The following is a 21,502-nucleotide window of genomic DNA, read 5'->3' as shown; positions in this document are numbered from 1 at the left end:
GGAAGAGTAAGGAGCTATTTGTTGTCACAAGCATGGGTCATTTTGGCAATTCATGGGGTCGAGTTTCCTTCTCCCAAATTCCAATGCAGCAGAAATCCACTGGCTGACAGGACAAGTTTTGTGGCTCATTGAGGGAGCGATTTTCATTATTCTCAGAAAAAGGAGCTATGCATCTGTGGTAGACTACATGTATATCTTATTTGGGGGTCAATTTGGACTGTAAGATCCATATCTTATTGCTGGTTGAGGCCACTGGCCTTTCTCTCTCTTGCTGGACGCATTTTTGTTGAAGGAAGAAGACATCGTTGCACAGAACGTGCTCCTTTCTTCACTTGTTGACTGTTGGGTGGCTCATTTCACTCAGAAATAATTATTAACAGGGAAAACCAAGTTGGTGGGCTAATTGGACAGTATATTTGGGACTGCGTGTTGACTGTAGCTTCATTTGGCGAGTAAACAGGCAGCGTACAGCAGTGGGTTAGCGTGGTATCTCAAGGGTCACTCTTGCAAAGTGTTTGAAGGCTGAGCACTACACCACGGCCATTTATAATAATCCAACCAGGTTATAATTTTAAGTCAGACCTTAGTCCTACAATCTAAAGAGAATATGACAGTTATGAAACAAACTTATGCCAAATGACCTTCAATGAATAATTGGAACAGCAGTAAGTAATCTCACGTGAACAAAAAGCCTAACAGTGAGTTCTTGGGACAGTAGACTCTGTCACTCTAGAGATGAAATTTGAATCGAACAATAACTAATAGTGTTGAGAAAACAATGCCGATAGGTTCAGGTTTAGTTACCAAGTCCAACAATTGAATGATGCCAGCAGGTTCAGTGACAGTAAGTTGAAACGGGCAGCGAAACGCTCAGCGGCGGCAACGAACTCAGCGGCGGCAACACTTAGCACAACAGTCAGCGCTCTTGTCGTTTAGGGTAGAATGAATCATAAACGGGTGCCCGTAAAGTTAAAAAATTAAGTTACGTATCAGAATACGCTGAAACGTATCGTTTTTTTTAAACGGGAGGGTTTTCCCATGAAAACACCTGAAAAACGGCTTAAAAAAATCGAAACGTTTTAAAATCACCAAAAATGTATTTATGCCGTTTTTTTGTCGTTTCTGGGGTGAATATGTATCAGAAATGGAAAACGGCGTTTTGGCCCTTCAGGCAGCCATTTACGGTAACTTAGACTATATCTCTATTAAACCCCAAAGAATTACAGGCAGAGGCAAAGAAACTAAAGACAAATTATTTGCATCTAGGATGCATTCAAGTAGGGATCAATGCCTTAACCCACAAAGGCCTAAATACTTTTGTTCTTGCTACTGTCAGAGATATGACACACAACAAGTATACAGATTCCCTAATAGGCGGGATTGTTGCTCCTCTATCTGATGGCCCTGTCTACTTTGACTGTTACCCTAATTTCTCTGTGTACACCTTTGACGAAACCATAGATCAGATTCTGCAATTGCAGATTCAAACAACTGGTTTCGACATGAAGAAAAAGAGACATAATATTGCCATCCAGACCAATGGTTGTTTCCGACATACCAATACCCTTTGGCCAGCCATCCGCCATACACCCAGCAGAGACTCAAAGTCAAGTATAGTCATCCTCACTGATGCTAAGAATCAAAAAATTGAGCATCAGACTATCCGATGGGAAGACTTAACATTTCCATAACACTGGGTTGTAAATAATCCTAAGCCTCTTATTCCTAAAGCTATAACCTCTGCTGCTATCACAGAACATCCGTCTTCTACAGTTATGTTATGAAACCAGCTCAAGAAAAGATAGAAAAGATAGATCAACGCCTTAGAATTCAGCCTCTTCGAGGGGGCAACCTCCTTTACATTACATAAATGAACAATTCTTGGATGATACAAATGACAAGACCTCCTTTCTATATATAGGAGTCTAAGGAGTCACAATATAATCCAGCCGACCTAACAATAATAATTTAAAGCCACAAAAATAACAATAGAGGGATTCTATGGGGCACAGAAATAACAACATGGGGGTAATAGGGGCACAACAATATAAATAAGGGGTATAACTACAATAGTAATGGGGTAATCACTAGTATTATAGGGACCCAACAGCTATAACCTCTTATTCCTAAAGCTATAACCTCTGCTGCTATCACAAAACATCCGTCTTCTGCAGTTATCTCTTTCCCTAGAAGATCTACCATTGATAAAAGACGAATAGAGTCAGCCTGTAAACAATCCAAATATTACAGAGATCCTTGTACAGTTGATACTGCTTGTTCTACTTCATCTTTTTGTAAGCATAATCCTTTGTATGAATTAGCCCAGCTTGTAAATTCTTGTTCTTTAGAAGTTAAATGTCCAGATTGTCAAGAACTAGTAAATCTGCTTACTCTAGTAGAGTCTGACATCCATGCAAACCATAATCCCAGAACTGGTACAGCCCCTCCTTCCACTTCTGTAAATTCATGCCCAAATCCAAAATGCTCAGACATCCCCTTCCCTCATGAACCGGATGTTGATCATGTACTCAGGATGCATGAAATTGTAACCATAGAAGGAGAAGATCCTAGAATGACTGAAATGATGTGTTCAATGAGACCAGCTAAGCCCAGATATGGTTTGGGATGCCTTGAGCAGGCAAATGGCCTGATTCCAGATTGCAGATTTTTCCCTGTTCCTTCTGACTGCAAAAAGCCTGCAGTAATGGAAATGCATAAATTCTTCTCTCTCATGAATGGATGCTTGAAGTCTGAAATTAGTGCCAAGTGGATAAAAGCCATGTTAAATTGGGATCTGTACACTAATCCTCAAGCAAATGAATTTGACCAGAACTATACTTCAGTAGAGAAGAAACAATTTGCTGAAGATTGGAAGCACTATATGGAAATGAATAACACTTGGATATCTTTCTATTCATGGAAAGATAATATTGCTCCATTAAAAGTCTTCACTGGTTCAACCAGTGCCCTAGCAAGTAAGCATGCTTGGACTGCACTAGATGGATCAAAAGTTGAAACCCCTACAACTTTTCCTCCTTACAAAGGAATTGTCATAAGAGAAAATCAAAATGCAGCCAAAGCCATCCCACTCATCCAGAAAGATGAAATTGCTTTAGGCATTGATGGCCGAATACAGAAAGCCAGTGAACAAATAAACTGGACAAATACTGCAGTAAAAGGATTGGAGATGAATGTTGCAAAACTAGCAGAAGTTAAGGAACAAATTGATACTGTCCAAGTATCAATTAATGATGTAAATAAATGTTTGAACAATGTACAGTTTGAATCTAGTATGCTTCGTTCTTATGCTAGAGATTCTTTGACAAAGATAGAAGGAGTTGAAGAAAAATTAGTTGATCATTTAGATGCAACTAAACATATTATAATTGGTTTAACAGACAAACTTGAAAAGATGAATCTGCCCAAAATTGACAAACCAGTCCCAAACTCTTTTCTTGTAAAAAGAAGCATAAGAATTCAAAATCCTGTGAAATCTGTAGATAGATTTCCAGCATTATTTCCTAAAGAGGTAGCCACATCATCAGACTCTGAGGCTACAAATAAAATCACCATTGCATCCTTATTCAAGGATGAAGAAGCAGATACAGGGAAAGAATCCAAAGATCAAAATACACAGATCTTTCCCATATATGAACCTCTTGATCATAGGTTCACCAAATATCCTGCACCTGACATGGAAGGAAAAGGAAAGCTTCCTCAAGCACATACTTTTTTCCCAAACTCCCACAAAGAATGGAATATAGATAACATGAGTGTTGGCCAAATCAGGCAAATGATTGACATGATGTATACAGAATATAAACTCATATTTCTTAGAGGGAAATCTGAAATTGATGCTTGCAGGACAATTATTCAGTGTTTTACAGGGACACTCCTCAGGTGGTGGGAGACAGAATCATCTCCAAAGCTTATTGAAACAATGGAAGTAGAAGTACTTAAAGATGAGAAAGGAGATGTGATACATAATCCTGATGGCACAATTTTCAGCAACATGATAGGAGCACTTACATCAATGGTCTTAGAACATTGGTGTGGAAGTGAAACAGAAATTGCTGATAAAAATGAAGTTATTCTGATGAATTTAAAGTGCCATAAAATGTCCCAATATGATGACTTCCACAGGGATTGGATGCAGAGGATATATGAAGTCAAGGACTCAAAGAACCTGTTATGGAAACAGGTATATCTTGCAACTCTGCCATCTAAATTTGTTGACTATATAAGAATGCAGGAAGTCTTCCAATTACCTTTTGAGTCATACACATGGGGAGAGATTTATGCTCTCATTACAAAGACACTGGTCAGTCTTTGTACTAGCTCAAAGGTAAATAAGTCTCTGGAAAAAATTTCCAGATTACCTGATAAGAAACCCATCTGCAGTATGGATTAACATTGGATGATCCTTTGGTTAAACGAAGGAAGGCTAAGAAAAGAGCCAGAAGAGAGTTTAAAGAAACTTTCTACAAAAACCGAAGAAATTATCCAAAGGCCAAAAAGAGATATTCAAAGCCGAGGCAAGGACAAGCCTCCAGACAAAAGAGAGGGTATTATAAGTATGTTCCCAGGACACACTATTATGATCCCTTAGACATTCATTTGCATACTACTAAGCAAGGCAAATGGAATAAAATTACTTGTTGGCTTTGTGGGAAAACTGGACATACTTCCTCCAGATGTCCAGAAGGAGAAGAATCAAAGCTGAACAGAGGCAAGAAATCTCAAGCCTTTACCCAAAGAAACAAACAAGTAAAGCAAGAAGGTAGAAGGCCAATAGTATGCATAAAGTATGGCTCTCATGCCCACAGCACAGAACGCTGCCCAAATTTCACAATCGGAGATATAGCCCAACAGCATCAAGTAGAAGAGTCTTCTTATGATTCTTTCAGTTCTTCATCTGCAAAAGAACTCCATGCTTACATGGAAAAATATTCAGACTCTGGTTCTTCAAATTGTTTATGTTCTGACTCTGAAGAATGTGCTTGTCAAATACAATATAATTCCGAGTCTGAATATCTCATTGAATCCAGTTATGAAGAAGGGGAAAAGCCTAAGCCCCAAAAAGAAAAAGTCCTTATGGCCGCAACAGAAGAAGAAGAATTGAAGATCTTGTCTCAGATTCGAGCCATGGAGGATGGAGAGATGAAAAACCGCTTAACTGAAGCTTTTATGGATCAGCTAAAAACAAAAGCTTCTAACGGCTCAGGTAAGAAACCTCTATTTGTTGATGCTTCATATGAAAGAAATACAAAATCATTCCAGAGACATCAGCAGAAGCCTGATAGAGTAAGATCACTTACTCTAGGAGAAGTCAGTCGAGAGATTCATAATCTCAAGACAGAAATTTCTGCAATAAAAGCTCAAGTTGCAGAAATACAGAAAGGGAAACAACTGGCAAAAGAAGAAGATGATGATCAGCCATGGAAGACTGCTCCACATAGCAATACTCAAGAAGTTCAAATTGCTGGAGGTATGAAAGATCCAAATTTTGGATTCAGAGATATGAGATTATTAATTATCTCATACCAACAGCATCATGTCCTGATAAATATCTGCATAAAAGGGCAAATGTTTGAAATGATTGCTCTTATTGACTTAGGAGCAGATATAAACATTCTGAATATGAAAAATATTCCAACAAAATATTTGGTAACTGCAGAAAGAGAAGTGGTAGGACTTCATAATAAAAAACTCAGATATGAAGTACCCAAAGCATCTGTTTGTTTTGATAGCCACTGTATTTATTTAAAATTTGCAGTAGCTGACATTCCAGTAGACTGCATACTTGGTAATGTCTTTCTTGCAGCAGTAGAACCTCATGGGTCACTCAGACTTAAAGGAGGCAAAGCTGGATATTTTATTTCTGTTCCCACTTCAAAAGGGACAAGAAAGAAAATTGAACTTCCATATATCTCCAATCCTAGGATTTCTACAATGGTACACACTGTGCAAGATCTGGATAGAGCTGAAGCCAGATTGTCAGATCTAAAAGATCTGAAATCTACTTTGAGAATCGAAGAACAACTCAAATCACCCCAGATCAAAACCAGAATTGGAGAAATAAAGAAACAAATAGAAGACGATTGCTGCTCAGAGGAACCTAATGCATTCTGGCATAGGAAGCAGCACACAGTGGAGCTCCCCTACAAGGAAGGATATGCTGGTAAACCTTGTAAGAGCCGAGCTATTCCGATGAGCAAAGAATACAGAGATCTTTGCCAGGAAGAAATTCAGCATCTCCTTAATAGAAGATTAATCAGAGAATCCAACAGTCCTTGGAACTGTTATGGGTTCTATGTAAACAAAAGAGCTTAGCAAATCAGAGGCATCCCAGGACTAGTCATCAATTATAAGCCTCTCAATTCAGTCCTAGCTGATGACACCTATCCAATCCCACATAAAGGAGACCTAATTAGAAGGATAGCAGGCGCTAAGATTTTTTCCAAATTTGACCTGAAAGCGGGATTCTGGCAAGTGGCCATTGTTGAAAAAGATAAATTCAAGACTGCCTTCAGCATTCCAGCAGGACATTATGAATGGAACGTTATGCCTTTTGGACTCAAGAATGCCCCATCAAAATTCCAAAAGGTAATGGATGGTATTTTTAAGCCATACTTTGATTGGCTGATTATATATATTGATGATGTATTAATATTTTCCAAAAACATTCAAGAACATTTTAAACATATAAATACATTTAAGAATCTAGTTAAGCACAATGGCTTGGTGCTTAGCAAGAAGAAGATAGAGGTCTTTCAGACCACTATCAAATTTTTGGGTCATACAATCTGCAATGGGCAGATATCTCTGCAGAAACATGCTTTAGAGTTTGCAGACAAGTTTCCAGATGTCATATCAGATAAGAACCAGTTGCAAAGGTTCTTAGGCTGCCTCAACTATGTCAGCAATTTTTACCAGGACTGTGCCAGTGACAGAAGGTTACTAAACAAAAGGCTAAAGAAGAATCCTCCAGAATGGACAGAAGTCCATACAAGAGCAGTCTAGAATATCAAAGCAAAGGTAAAATCTTTGCCCATCTTGTATGTTGCTGATGATCTTGCTTACAAAATTGTTGAATCAGATGCAAGTAATATTGGATGGGGTGGAGTCTTGAAGCAAAAAGTTGGAAAGGATGAACAAGTTGTTCAGTTTGCTTCTGGAGTATGGAACCCACTACACCAAACTAAAATTCAGTGCCATTGGCCATTATCAAGGATATCAACAATGTAAGTGGCTCAAATATTGGTGGACTGATTATGGTGTAAGTAGGACCGCAGTGGACCCAGTATGGCATGAAAAATATTGTAAAACCAATTGTGATATATGTAATCATCAAAACATAGAATGTATGCATCCTGCCTATAATACTGTCAAAGAAATGACAGAAAGAGAATGGACGACCTACAGGTCATCTCCCTATAATAATTCCCTAGAAGAATATATGAGAGAACATATGGAGTGGCTTGTATTAACTAAAGTCCAATACCAGATTGTACTAGGGAAACCGATGATTGTCCGCAGGATTTACACAAAATCCTGGGACGAAATGTTGTATAAAAGAGATAGATTCCCTGATCTAACAGTATTTTGACGGTTCTCGTGGGCTTTCCGATAAAAGCATCCATATTGTAAACACAAGTACCAGTCACAAGGGCTTAATTGTGACCAGATTTCTCGTGGGCTTTGCTGTACTAAAGCCTCCACTATGTAAATAATTCATGCACTATTTTCCCGTGGGCTTTTACAAAAAGCATCCACTTTGTCTTGTCGGGTCTATCCTTTCTCGTGGGCTTTGATAAAAGTATCCACCGTGTTCTGTCAAACCCATTTTCCGTAAGATTTACTTTTCGGACGAGAATCTACTATCAGATTTGCTTTGGCGTTACCCGAAAGCAATCATTCCATCCATCGGATTGGAATCCTTGTGCGGATGTCGCCCTGGCATTATCCGAAAGTTATGATTCCATCCACCTATTCACAGATGGCCTACAGTAATGTTTGTCCCCCCTCTCTCCCTATATAATGAGGGTAAGGCCCATTGTTGAGGCATTGGCATTTGGAGTCAGTTAGAGTCTTTGTGTGTTTTGAGTCGAGTGCCTCTCCTGCTCTGCATCTGCGGACATTCTGTCTGATCTGCTTGCAACACGAGAAGAACTCAAGTCCTTAGGTGATTTGGGAGCCTGCGCATCAGTGTGCTCGGCACTGGTGAGAACCTAAAGTGGCCGAATCAATTAGAGAGTCTTCCAGTCTGTAAATGAGGTGTGTCATAATCTGAGGCAGAGCCTATCTTTCACCAGGTAGCCTTCGGTATTTCTTGTTCCTTGAGAATGGCATGAAGCCCGATAAATGTGAAGATAGTCAATCTCTGTAAGAATCTCTCTGTAAAAAGCATTATCCATTCTGAAATAAAATGAGTATACCATTCTGTATCTGAATACTTTGCACATACATAAAGTCTGTTGTGTAGTAGTTGTCCCTGAAGCTTACATTCGAAGTTCGCAGGAAGTTCGCCAAAGGAACAAAGGGACGCCAAGGCCTTTGTTAGGCGAAGAAGCCGTTGTTATGGCCATGAGAGCGTGAAAGTTCTGAGTAGGTTCACCACTGGTTCACCAGGAGTCAGCATTCAGAGATAATCGAAGAGACACAACAAGGTCAGAAGAAAAGTGACAGCAGTACAGCACGCGGAGCGCGCGGTACTGTAGCAGCAGCACTGTAGCAACCATTGTAGCAGAGAATTGCAGCACATCACTATAGCAAGCTTGTAACCAGAAGCTCCTGCACAATAATGAATGTAATTACATTAAATAATAGTTATTTTGTTTGTTATATTTATCATTTAAACTAAAAGTGAACATAATTCTACTCTTATTTTATAATATGATCTACTATTATTGTTTTTTTTCTTTAAAGGAAAAAATCAACCTCCCTTTTAGTAGAGGGTTAGAGTGAGGTTACTAGTACCATGCTTTCATAAGGCTCTAAGCCAATATAACAATATCAAATATCAATAGGTACAAAGCCATTACAACAATATTTGTGAAGGCATTATAACCCATCATGTCACTAGCAAAAAAATTGAATATGAATATGGAAGAATACAACTATTCTACTCAACCACAAAAAAATAACCCCTATTGACTTAATATACATTATATTTATTAAATATTAATGGACAATTTAATAATTAATTTAACTTATATAATAATTTAATTTATTATAATTATAACTATAAATATGTATTAATTTTATATAAATAGAAATTTAATTTTAAATTAAATTAATTTATTGAAAAATATCATTAAAAAAAATCTTTTATTTTTAAGACATATTAAAAAACACACCATTTAAATATAAAATTTAAAAGTTCAATATTTATTATTGCCGACGGATAATTTTATTGTTTTAGTGAAATTTCTTGTAGTAAAAAAATTATATTCAATAATTTATTAGGTATAAATTTATATTTTTTTAAATTGTAAACTTTATAATTTGTTGTCAGTAATTATTTGTAAATGGATTTTGATTTATAATAGTTATTAAAATAATATTAAGTGGTAACTCACGATAGCTTTCTACTCATTTTTGTTTCTTTAAATATCCTAAAAATGACTAAAATTAGTTTTTTTTTTTTTTTTTTTTTTAATAATTTGTATTATTTCAAAATAGTTTGTTACAACATTTTATTTATTACAAATAATTACAACACAACCCAAGATAATATATTTAAGACAGTATTGGTTTTAGAGTTTAAGATTGGCAATGGATTTTTCCTTTTAGTTTATGAACATTAATCTTTTTGTTGATAAGTGGGTGAATCCTGAAAATCACTCTTACCCTGTGGCTGAGAGGCCACGACTCAGGGGCGTCTAAGCCATCAAAGTCACCCGGGGATCGCACCTGGCTTGAGCCGCACCAGCGGAAACCATGCTGGATTTTTTGGTATCGGCGAGACTAGAACCGGTGACCTTTGCATACGGAGCACCTTAACAGCGCGTTCCTTCACCAACTGTTCTATATCTCTTTGATTATGAACATTAATCTATTTTAAAGAGTTATTAAGAATACATGTAGAGGAGGCAATGTTTGTATTTACTTAAGACAATTTTCTTGCCAGAGGTTTTATATTATTTGTCGTTTCTTTATCACTATTCGAGTGATCTGATTTGTGGAAACATTTATGCCTATTCATTGATGAATCCAAGATTATGGATGAATCTCTTTCATTTGTAGTTGAAGGATGTGCCTTCTCAACTAAGGGATGAGATGGTTGTCAATGTGGTTGAGGTGAGTCCAAAGGATTTGATTTGGTGACAGGGGTCTTCTGCTGTTGCATGTTATCTTGCTTGTGAGAAGAAGAATTATCAGATCTTATTAAATCTTTTGGATCTTGCCATCCACAACTCTTTTGTTTTGCATCTTGGTGGGGATAATGTCATTAAGAAAAAGGGCATGCATTCTAAAGATGATCGGGCTTTTGAAATCTCCAGCAATAGAAAGTAGTGTTTTCATTGTCCATCAATTGCTAATAAACTCTACCCCTCCACTTGAGGAGGATTTTATCAAGCAACCCTTTGCTAAGATCTAGTTCAATATAGATGTGAGCAAACGTGACAATTCCTTTCACAAACCTTTCAATGTTTGTCTTAATGAAGTATCCAAGTAAGTTTCCCATATCGGTTAAGATGTTTGGTTGTATCAGATGAATGAGTAGGTTTGGAAGCCTTACCCAAACATGAGTGGCCAAAATCGTCATGGAAAGAGGATTAAAATCGAGAAACCATGATTGAAATGAGAGACTAGATCGGCCCCAAAACTAGGGTCCCTATTTACAAACCTTCTACCAACCCTCTAAATTTTTGAAGAGAACCACAAAGTATCATTTTGAACAAAAGTACAGATTTGTGTTTTGGGACCAATTATGATTCACCCATTCCTGTAGTTGAGATGTCGACGACCAAAATCCATTAAAACGACAAATAATCACTCATCGTTCATAACCTGCAGATGCCAAGTTAGATACAAGATTATCCACTTTAAGAGATGGATTGTCCACTACTTGATCCACAATGAATGCTAGCCCTAAGAAGCCTTTGCGATTCAGAAATGAAAGTCCTAGCTTTAAGGTATCTTTAAAGGATTTGGATTGGGGGGAGGAGGACGCACCCCATGTGAAATTTCCATGAAGCACAACAACTGGAAATTATTCTCCTAACTTATGCAATTTATTTGTCATCAGTTAATTATTAATGAAAAATATCAAATAACTCACACTGCAATTCTTCACAAATAAAAATGTCGCGAAAAATAAAATATTGGAACTGATAAAGTAATGCACACACACTGTAATTTTGACACCGTTATTTTTGGACAATCGTCCTTGGAAAAACCTCGAAGGGAAAACCAATTCAACAGATGAGGGTTTTATTATTATTAATCATCAACAATTCAAGAGTACAATGATCTGCTTGCCTAATACTGGCCAACCTCATAATTTTTTTCTCCACTAGTACTCCAACTGACAAATCAATTTAGAAACTCATTATTTCCTCTGCAAAAACTAACTTAGACTCCTCCAATAATTCACATTCCCTCTTACTTTGCACATTGGCAGCTAGAAATGTGCACTGGCTCAACTGGAACTCGAGCTACTATTGGAAGGTTGTTCCTACAACCCCTTCATCTACTTGCAACTTGCACTAGGCAACTCACTCTTCCTCCAAAACTTGTTTCCAACAACTAGAAATCAATCTGCTGCGTAAATTTGTGCACTGGATGATTCACACCTTCTGGGACAACCTGTCTTTAGAATAAATTCGAGCTTTCTTTGACTATGAGAATACTGGAAATCTCCCCTGGAAATATTCTCTCAAATTTCTGCTAAAACCCTTAATTTTGGTGTCTCCCTCTGCTTCAACTACGCCTTTGTTGAATCACTACAACTGGGTAAGTTGAACTACTTGAATGTTTTATGTGTCCTCTCCAAACCCCATCAACTTGCTCTTATAATATTTTGTTGAACAACCAACGAACATGATCACATCTCAATCAATGGCTAAGATCATCTTGACTCCATCAACTTACATTTATGAAAGTCTTTAGAGCAAAATCGATATCCCTCCATTAATCTGATTCAATTAACCAGTTTTCCTAAGTTAGACTTAAGGAAATATTTAATTATGATCAATTAATCTAATTGAGGTGTTTCTAAGTATTTTCTTGCGAAACCTTTTATGGGTTTTGGAGATCTTGTGTTACTTAGCCTCTTAGACACCATAAAGACTAGAAACTTGTCTATTGATACCAAAAACTAACACCCCATCCCGTGGCTCCACTATTTAATCTTGAAACTAATTGAATTGAGGTATCCTTGGCTATGTCACACTCACTGAGCGATTTTAATCCTATTGTTACCTTCCTCCATGTAGGAGTCCAATACAACTAGAGGGAATTCCCATCTGATCATGAATTCTTGTTGTGAGTGAAGAGACAAGATCTATGGCTTTATCTTGCATACAAAAGGAACCCCTGAGATTGGCCTCACAAATATCATAAAGTTACTAAGAATTGGGGTGATGGTCTCAGCTTGGATGCAGGGAGAACCCTACTACATAAAATGAGCTACATAATTAGGGTTTTGAAGTATGATAAGTTTGTGCATATTAATAGCCATTGCGAGCTATAACAAGCAATGTTTCATGTGACATCCAAAGACCAAAATGGCCTCAAAATCTCCGTTATTTTCTATATCTTAATGCCATCCAAATACTCCTTTAAATCCGACAACTCGTCTTTTTTGTGATTGTCTGCCTTTGATTCCAATAAACTAAAGGTCGGTATAGACAAGATAACACATAACTTACCTCGACAGCTAAATACTAGGGTTTTGTCATGAAAATGTATCAATACAAGTCGATTTGCCTTCCTAATGCCTGCGATAGTAATAACTCTGGGACAACCATTGTCAACGACTTGAAAGTTCATCTGTATTTGGACAAATGAATTGTGCTTGACACCTTTATCAAACTCAGAAGCCAGGCACCGCAATCTAGTGGCTCAGATCGAATCGACAATGATGCGTTGGAGACAAAAACAAATTTCCTGCAACCAATACAAACAGTTGCAGAGTTGAAGCTGATTGCCATGGCTACCATTGCGAGGGTTTCTCTCAGTTGTAGTTTTACTTTAAAATTATAAGAGAATTTAATTATTTTGAGATACAATTTAATGTTATATGGTCTTTTTGAACTTCCCCCTTAGAATTCAATGACATGATTTTTGGTAATAATTTTGATAAAAGATATATTCTAATTAATAGACAAAACAAAATTTTCGCCGAAATCCGACAATATAATTTTCAGCAAGATTGTGATTTCTTGTTGTTTAAAATACACTTTTGAATGCATAAATGGATTCAACGCCCTAAAAAAAACCTGAGGCACTCAATCTTTACAAACTAAACAACTTAAACATATGATTTTTAAAAATCTATATGTGATTTTGAACAAAATTGATGAGAAAAAATGCCCAGAAAAGGGCCATTTTGTCCATTAGTTAGATTACGCATTGATAAACTCACAATGTTTCATTATTTAAGTTGTATTTTTGAATGTAGAAATTGATCCAACATTGTGAAAACCCTTGAGACATTGGAATTGTGTAGACTCAACAACTTAAAATTATGATTCAAAACCATGAATGCCTTAACAAAAATTATTTAGATTCAATAACTTAACACTACAAATTTCCCATTTCTAACAAGAGTATGTAAACTCAACAACTCAAAACTACAATTTTCTCAATTTCTAACTAGAATTCAACCAAAAAATCTACCAAAAAGGCCATAAATCACTATTTTACTACTACAATTGTACATATATTTAACTAGCCAAACCATGTAAGTTAAATAATTGATGATCACCCATAGGTTTAGGACAATGATGCAAGTAAGAAAGACAATTGTAGTTAGATTTAGGATGACAAAGTAAGAAAGACAACTATGGTTTAATCGCTGTTCAAATCTTAATGATAAAAATGAGTTATGTGGCCAAAACCTTTTCAACAATAAAATAATCATAAATCTCTATTTATAAATTTATAAAATATAATTAACTTAATAAATTTAATCATCATAATTTTTTTATTATTACATAATGCAAACTTTTATGATTCATAATAATAATAATAATATGGAACGCTGCACATGAGTGCATGATTTGGCGGTCAAGGCAGTCAGTCGGCTATCTCGCTCCCCGACCACGTTCGATTCTCCCTGCTACCGCTGCTGCTGCGCTGTATGATGGTTCCATTGCAATTGTATAATGTGACGGTTGTCAGCGCGTCTGACAAGTATATTATAATAAAAAGAGGGCCCCATATCGCTTCTCCTGGGAACTAGCCTCTCCCTTTTTTCAATAATGAGATGGAATGCTTCTCCAAATTCATAATATTAAAATAAAATTGAGATGTAATTTTCCGTAGACATTATATTTTAATAATTTAATTAATTAAATATACTAATGATATTTATCACGAAAATATATTTAAAATATGACAACTTCTTACTTCACTTATTATTATTTTAATATATATCATACATAATTTTTTTCGAAATCAATTATTTACAATTCATGGCGTTGTACTTCTTGAATTTGAATTTGTGGGAAAGAAAACGTTTTGAAAACTGATTGCAGCGGACGATCGCGCGTCTCCCCACTAATTATGATTGTTATATTATGTTCACTTCATTAAATTCCTCAAATCCTCAGTTACTCTTCGCGTACTTACAAGAAGTTGCTCTCCTTTCGTGTGTTTCTCTGATTATAACATGGATGGCCATGGCTTCTGAACATAAAAATATCGGAAAGAGAAGAGCACCTCTCGCAGATTGTACAAATACTCCGCCCTTATCCAGACCTCGAAGGGCCTGCGGTGCCTATGCCTCCCCCGCTATCGACGCCCAATTCATCCGCAAACGCCCTGCCGACCCCGAGAACCAGTCGAACGACGCCGAGAGCACAACTACTCCGGCATGCCACCTGAGAAAAAACAGCAATTCCAATCAGAACTTTAGCACCCCGCAGACGGTTTTGCCGGCCGTGGACGTTTCTCCGCTCCCGAAGGAGAATGAGGACGAGTGTTTCACCGATTTCAGGGTTTACAGCAAACGTCGCCGGTCAAAGGGCAGGGCTTTGGAGACATTGTCATCAAGTTGCCCACCTCTACGAAGGCCTTCTAGTGATAGGTACTGTCTCTGGATTTACTATTATGTTCTTTGGAATCTTATTTAGGGTTTTATGTATCATCGAGGTTTAAAAACATAGACAATCTATTCCTTTGCAAGAAATGGACCAATCTCAAACTCACATGGAGCCCTGCCTGTTGAGCTGTCTCGACGAACTTGACTAGATCAAACGATCCTCAAATTAGTTAGTGCCTCCTTTTTTTTTCACGCCGATTACAGAGTAAAGTATCAGTCACATCAATGATTCGTTCCTTGGCCCTGGCAATCAGAATCTGGCCATATCATTGGGCCAATCCGGGGTACTGAATGGAAGCGAAGTGAACTTCACTGTTTGAACTTTAAAAGCTTGATTAGTCAGAGAAATCTGCCGACACCCTTGAGATATTCACAACTGTGTTTTTATTCACAAGTTTGTTCTTTTGCCTAAACTAGTTTTGTCACTGTCCTAGTTTTGAATGTCCTAATTTGCTTTCAATTTTGTACCATAGTGGAGATGCTATCAATCTGCTGTAAAATTTTTGAGAGATTGAGTAACATTGCAAGGTATAGGCCCTTGGAAACTTGAGCTCGTGTATGTACAAAAGGCAGCCTTCTAACTAAAATTGAGATTTCTTCATTTGGCCATTTGTTTATTCATCCTTTCTCACCTTTTTTAGTTTGTTTGCTTGTTTATCCACTGAAAGTTGAATTAGGATTGCATGTATTTTTCATTAATAATTCAAACTCTCTCATGAGTAAGGAGAAATTAGTGAATCATTGATTGATTAGGTATTGAGTTTACCTCGAGGTTTCCAGGAACTATTTAACCCGAAATCGACATCTATGGGATTGGTTGTTGACGCGACATATATTTGGTTAAAAATAAAGGGCTCTGGTTTGAAATGATCACATGCACTTATAGCGATTGTCTACTACTCCCTATGCATAGGGTGAACCTTAGCTAAAGGCTATTTAGTCCTGCCCATATGGCTTTAAAGTGCCATTAAGCCTTCTCAAAGTTAATTGCTTGCTCTTATTACTATATAACAACCAATGTTATCGGAACCAAATTGGTGATCAAACTGAAAAACTTTGTGGATCGTGAACCAGTGAAAAATTGGAAAAAAATCGGTTTATCAAAAACACATAAAATATTCATATTTGAAAGAAAAACATATATATTCATGTGCATCCATATGAATCCAAACCATTTATATGCATATATGCAAAAATTCTCATTTACGTAGCATGTAAAGGTGCACATAACCAAAATAGCATCGAGTGTAATCCATCTATGAGCCGAAAATACATCAACAAATAGGCTCTAGATAGCCTCTAGCATCCAAAAAAATCATGCTACAACAAATGCCTAGATATCATCAAAATCATTGCCTATATTGGGGTCTTCGCCATCAATTTAACCATTTAGGCATTAAAATAAGATAGAAAAAGCGTAGCATGTCATGTCAAGATTTTGTTTGAGTGATGGGTACATTTTTAGTAGAGTCATGATAGAGGAGTTCGACAACCAATGTCACTAACATCAAAGTACATAGAGGGCTTGGTGCTCTTTATTAAATACTAGTTCGATACCCTTGTACATGACAAAATCCAATGGAAACGTTGCAATCCCCCCAATCTTGAAATCCTGAAAAACTGTTAAGTCTTCTGGATTTTGAGTGAAATCTAAAATTCTACTTTCTCCATATGAAATCCAATGAGGTTGGAACCACTCTCAAACATCTTGAGTCATTTCATGGTAATGTTAAAAAATAAAGTAAAAGTGACATTTTTCTTAAATTTTCTTACTTTAAGAATTTAACATTATGATGAATTGCATAGCAATACTAGTGCCATAGGCTTGATTATTAGGCTGAGAGCCATAGGCTTGAATATTAGACTAGCCTAGGGGAGAGTAAGAAGTGGGCCAACCAACTAAAAATAAAAAAAAGCAAATTTTTTCTGCACGAAACTTGTCTTGAACCGGCCGGTTCAGTGAAATAAGCCGGTTCGATACCGAACGGGCAGGTTCTGTTACAGAACCGGCCTATTCCGGTTCGGAGGCACGGTTTTCGGACACTAGTTCCGGTCCGGTTCTGATAACACTGATTTTAACTAAAGCCAGCGTAGATCCGGTTGAAATATTTTTTGGTTTTAGCTTTTAGCATTAACTGTAACTAGTTAAGGTTAGTAATTCGAATATTGTAATGCACATATTCATTTGTAGATTAATAATGTTTCTTTTTTGGACAGCCCTGCAGTGGAGAGGAGTCATCGATACAGAAGTCAGAGTACTGAAGTTCGGAAGAGGCGTCCAATTGATGATTCAACTGATTTGCCTGAAGCAGGAAGGTTGAAGGTCTGTTCTGAAGGAATGATTTGCTTTTCTTTGCATCCATTATTTCCAATTGAGATATTACATGTTTTTACTATCTTTCAATCTTTTATTGGAGAGTCAAATAATGGCACTTGATTTTATTTATATGCTGCCAAATAGGGCATATCATTTGTCCTGTTTGTGACTTGTCAGCCCTTCAATTATTCATGTCATCAGTAGTGCGGCAGACAGCTACTAAGAGCACAAATATTCTCATCAGTTGTAAGTTGATATATTGTTGGAGTCTGACTTGCGACCCTGGGAATACCACTTCCTTTAAGTTGATAAATTGTTGGAGCCTGACTTGCGATCTTGGGAATCGAGTGTCTTTCATCCCAATATTTGAGTCAACTTCAATTTCCATATTCAATTCCTAAATTTTTGCTATGGACAAAGCAAGTAAATTCCATTTCACTCTATTAAACAAACCATCTGTGACATGTCTGTCTGTATATATGTCAGGATAAATAAAGTTATTTGTGATGCCAAAAATTCCATATAGTTTTTTTAATTGAAAATGTGTGTAGTGTCCAAGCTTCTTTGGTCTTCTTTTGCGACCTCTCTGTATTTGCTAGTATTTTATATACATTGACACACCCAATATGATTGTTTATCTCTTTAGGTTGTTTATGGAATTCATTTTTTAATAATCTTTGTAAACTTCCGAGTTACTTTCATCCTAATATTTAGAGTCAACGTCAATTTTCATATTCAATTCTTTAATTTTTCCCATGGACAAAGCAAGTAAATTCCATTTCACTATATTAAATAGACCATCTGTGACATGTCTGTCTATATATGTGTCAAGGTAAATAAAGTTATGTGATGCCAAAAAATCCCTATAATTTTTTTTATTGAAAATGTGTGTAGTGTCAAATCTTCTTTGGTTTTTTTGTGTGACCTCTGTATTTGCTAGTACTTTTTATACAATGACACACCTAATATGATTGATATTTTTCATGAGTTTGTTACTCATTGAGGTTAGTTTAAACTGTGTGAAAAGAAGGTGTAGAGACGACGAAACTTGATGCCAGCAGATGGAGGAAGATGCTCTGTTCCTGAAAGCTTTGTCCGTGAACAGCAAGCCCACTTTGCAGAGATTGATGCATTTGTTCTCCAGGAAGAGGAGCTGTCAGATGACAGTTCTGTATAGTACCAACTGAAATATTTGCAACTTGTCTATCCAGTCGATTGCTTTTGACAATGATAGTTTTTTTTCAAGGTTTTTATTGTGGCGGAGATTCTTGATGATGTATTTACAGGCCTCTTTGAAGTTTGGCACTGGTAGCTAACAGTGGGTTAGCATTTTCAGTCATTGCCAAATCAATATTTTCTACTCCACTGTCAACATGCCCTTTTTGTATTTTGTTTGTATCAGTAAAAGGGTTGGGGCAAATGCAAATATAAGCTATAACTTGATTTTTGTCTATAACCACTTATAGTTGGTTTGGCAATCACGTATCATCTGCAGATTATTTGTAGTATTTCTATGCTTATGGAAAGTGTTTTCTGTAGTGTTTTTGGTATGATTGCAAGCTCTTAGAGTTTGTGGATTTTTACTTGGTACAAATGTGACATGACATCCTTGATTGGTTATGAAGCTTTTGCGTGTAATGTGTATCCTTGATTGGTTATGAAGCTTTTGTGTGTAATGTGTATCTAGTTGTGATGATGTATCAGCTGCAGATTATTTGTAATATTTCTATGCTTATGCAAAGTGTTTTCTGTAGTGTTTTTGCTATGATTGCAGGCTTTTAGAGTTGGTGGATTTTTACTTGGTACAAATGTGCCTTGACATCCTTGATTGGTTGCGAAGCTTTTGTGTGTAAAATATATCTACTAATGATCTTGTATCATCTGCAGAGTATTTGTAATATTTCTATGCTTATGCAAAGTGATTTCGGTAGTGTTTTTGATATGATTGTAAACTCTTAGAGTTCATGGATTTTTACTTGTACGAATGTGCCATGATATCCTTCATTGCTTATGAAACTCTTGTGTGTAAAATGTATCCAGTAGCAAAATCTTTGAATTGGTGGACATATGCTGCGAGGACATTTTTTTAAATGGATATTATCCAATTTTTTTTAATGGATATGGATTATCTTAGAGACATTTGGGAAATACCCCTCTTGTTTCAAACCCATGCAATCGAATCACATTGACTTTATTTATTTTTAGAGAATTCATAAAGACATTAAAGGATTACGTAACACATTAAATACAAGATTGCTGTATGTTCTTTCAATTTCAATTTGTACTTTTCCACCGAGCAGTGGTTGGGTTTTGAGGCATATTTCACATATATAAGAACACATTCTTGAAAGGTCACATGCCAACACTACTACGAACTGAAAATGTGTACCAACTTCATCATTTTTGAGGTGATGACATGAAATCAAGGTCTCTGCATTTCAAAGGATGGACTTGGAGAGTTGAATAAACAATATAATAACTGATTGTGGAATGATGTTGAGGGCAAAGTTAAATACTAATTTAAGTTCCACGATGTCATAGCTTATCATTAAAAAAATATATTTTTTCATGGATCGCATTACCAAACCTGGATTGGGTACAACTGTAGGTGGCTAGAATCTCCAACAACGTAACTCTAACATTTAAATTTATGTATCTTTCCCTGAATCACATTACACAACTTGAATTGGGTACACCTATTAGTGGCCAGAGTCTCCACTTTGTTGGAGAATGGAGAATGTTTTCAATCACATTACACAACTTGAATTGGGTACACCTATTAGTGGCCAGAGTCTCCACTTTGTTGGAGAATGGAGAATGTTTTCATCTGAGGTGGTTGAGTCCCCTATTTATTGGAGAATGTCCACTATAAACAGTTTTCACTTCAATGTGATGATCTATGGTCTATAGCGTGAAGCTTTATAACAATTTGATTTGATAAGGGAAATTTATAATGGAGTAATTTGTTTGGAAAAATGAAGATTAGTCTAAAAAACATACATCGAATAATATAATATCATATTCGTAAAATGCATTTAATTCTTTTAACAACTTTACAGTTTCTCCCACCACATATCCTCCACACCCGGCTCCTGCGGGTGGACCCCCTGCTTCCACACAATCCACCCCTCCATAACCCTTGTGAATTACATCTTCGGGCCAAATATCCTCATAATGATAATCCTTGGATTGTAAAGTATCTATAATTGTAGGTATTAGAAATCCTGTAAGAGTAAAAGTACTATCGTGTTTGGGATCACACCCAATCTGTAACACTTTTTGACCACGTCTCGCTAGAGCGACTAAGATATTACAACTAGTTGTTGATTTACCGATTCCGCCTTTCCCGTAAACTGCTATTTTCACCGCCAATCCTCCTTTATCTAAATCTAAAAGTTATCTCTTTATTTCAAGGTTCTATATAATCGAATTATTCTTTTTTTAAGTAATACCTAATATTGAATGGTAGCAATAATTATAGATCCTATTGTATTTATAGGTCAATACCTCTAGGGTGGGGTGTCCAAGAGTTGATAAAAAACCTTATTGAGTTTCTCGTTTATACACTGATGATCATGGGTCGGTCCAAAGAACAAGAATCTTGCCCGTATATGGGAACCCTCCGTTGTTCCTCAGTAGCTCAGTGGTAGAGCGGTCGGCTGTTAACTGATTGGTCGTAGGTTCGAATCCTACTTGGGGAGATCCGTTTTATTCAAAATAAAGCTCGTTTTTACCATTAGGAGTAAGTCAAACGTTACCTGTCCTTGTTCATAATATATGAATGCACAATCGCCACAGGATCAAGATAGGATCCCGATCGTCCGGGAAAGGCAAAATGGAAACAACGGTCTCTTCGAAATACTGAAAAGTTTGGAGAAACAAATCCATTGTTCTCCTGATGTGATGACATT

At 36.6% G+C, this 21,502-nt stretch overlaps 1 protein-coding gene and 1 non-coding gene across 4 annotated transcripts; both read left to right on the top strand.

The window, feature by feature from the left end:
* Positions 1–14,660: 14,660 nt before the first annotated feature.
* LOC149259906 (uncharacterized) lies at positions 14,661–19,127 on the top strand. Of its 3 annotated transcripts, none has more exons than XM_089419315.1 (3): positions 14,661–15,259; positions 17,492–17,597; positions 18,628–19,127. In XM_089419315.1, the coding sequence occupies exons 1-3, from the start codon at positions 14,751–14,753 to the stop codon at positions 18,766–18,768; spliced, it is 756 nt and encodes a 251-aa protein (XP_089275441.1). In that variant the 5' UTR covers positions 14,661–14,750; the 3' UTR covers positions 18,769–19,127. The 3 variants fall into 3 exon arrangements, with proteins under 3 accessions (XP_089275441.1, XP_089275457.1, XP_089275447.1); XM_089419331.1 differs by having other exon boundaries at positions 14,663–15,259; positions 18,622–18,782; XM_089419321.1 differs by having other exon boundaries at positions 14,663–15,259; positions 18,619–18,782.
* A 2,093-nt stretch (positions 19,128–21,220) lies between these two features.
* TRNAN-GUU (transfer RNA asparagine (anticodon GUU)) lies at positions 21,221–21,292 on the top strand. The gene has a single exon. It is a non-coding gene; the product is annotated as a tRNA-Asn (tRNA).
* Positions 21,293–21,502: the final 210 nt, after the last annotated feature.

This window comes from Pinus tabuliformis, chromosome 6, assembly GCF_031772625.1.
Source record: "Pinus tabuliformis cultivar Carrire ecotype Pingquan chromosome 6, CPIR1, whole genome shotgun sequence".
Lineage (NCBI taxonomy): Eukaryota > Viridiplantae > Streptophyta > Pinopsida > Pinales > Pinaceae > Pinus > Pinus tabuliformis.
This window is presented reverse-complemented; position numbering and strand designations above follow the sequence as displayed.

Bases quoted from the DNA above. Each gene is read 5' to 3' on its own strand.
- LOC149259906 (XM_089419315.1), top strand. From the start codon at position 14,751: ATGTTCACTTCATTAAATTCCTCAAATCCTCAGTTACTCTTCGCGTAC. The intron at 15,260-17,491 runs GTACTGTCTCTG...TTTTTTGGACAG, and splicing joins CGAAGGCCTTCTAGTGATAG to CCCTGCAGTGGAGAGGAGTC. The intron at 17,598-18,627 runs GTCTGTTCTGAA...AAGAAGGTGTAG, and splicing joins CTGAAGCAGGAAGGTTGAAG to AGACGACGAAACTTGATGCC.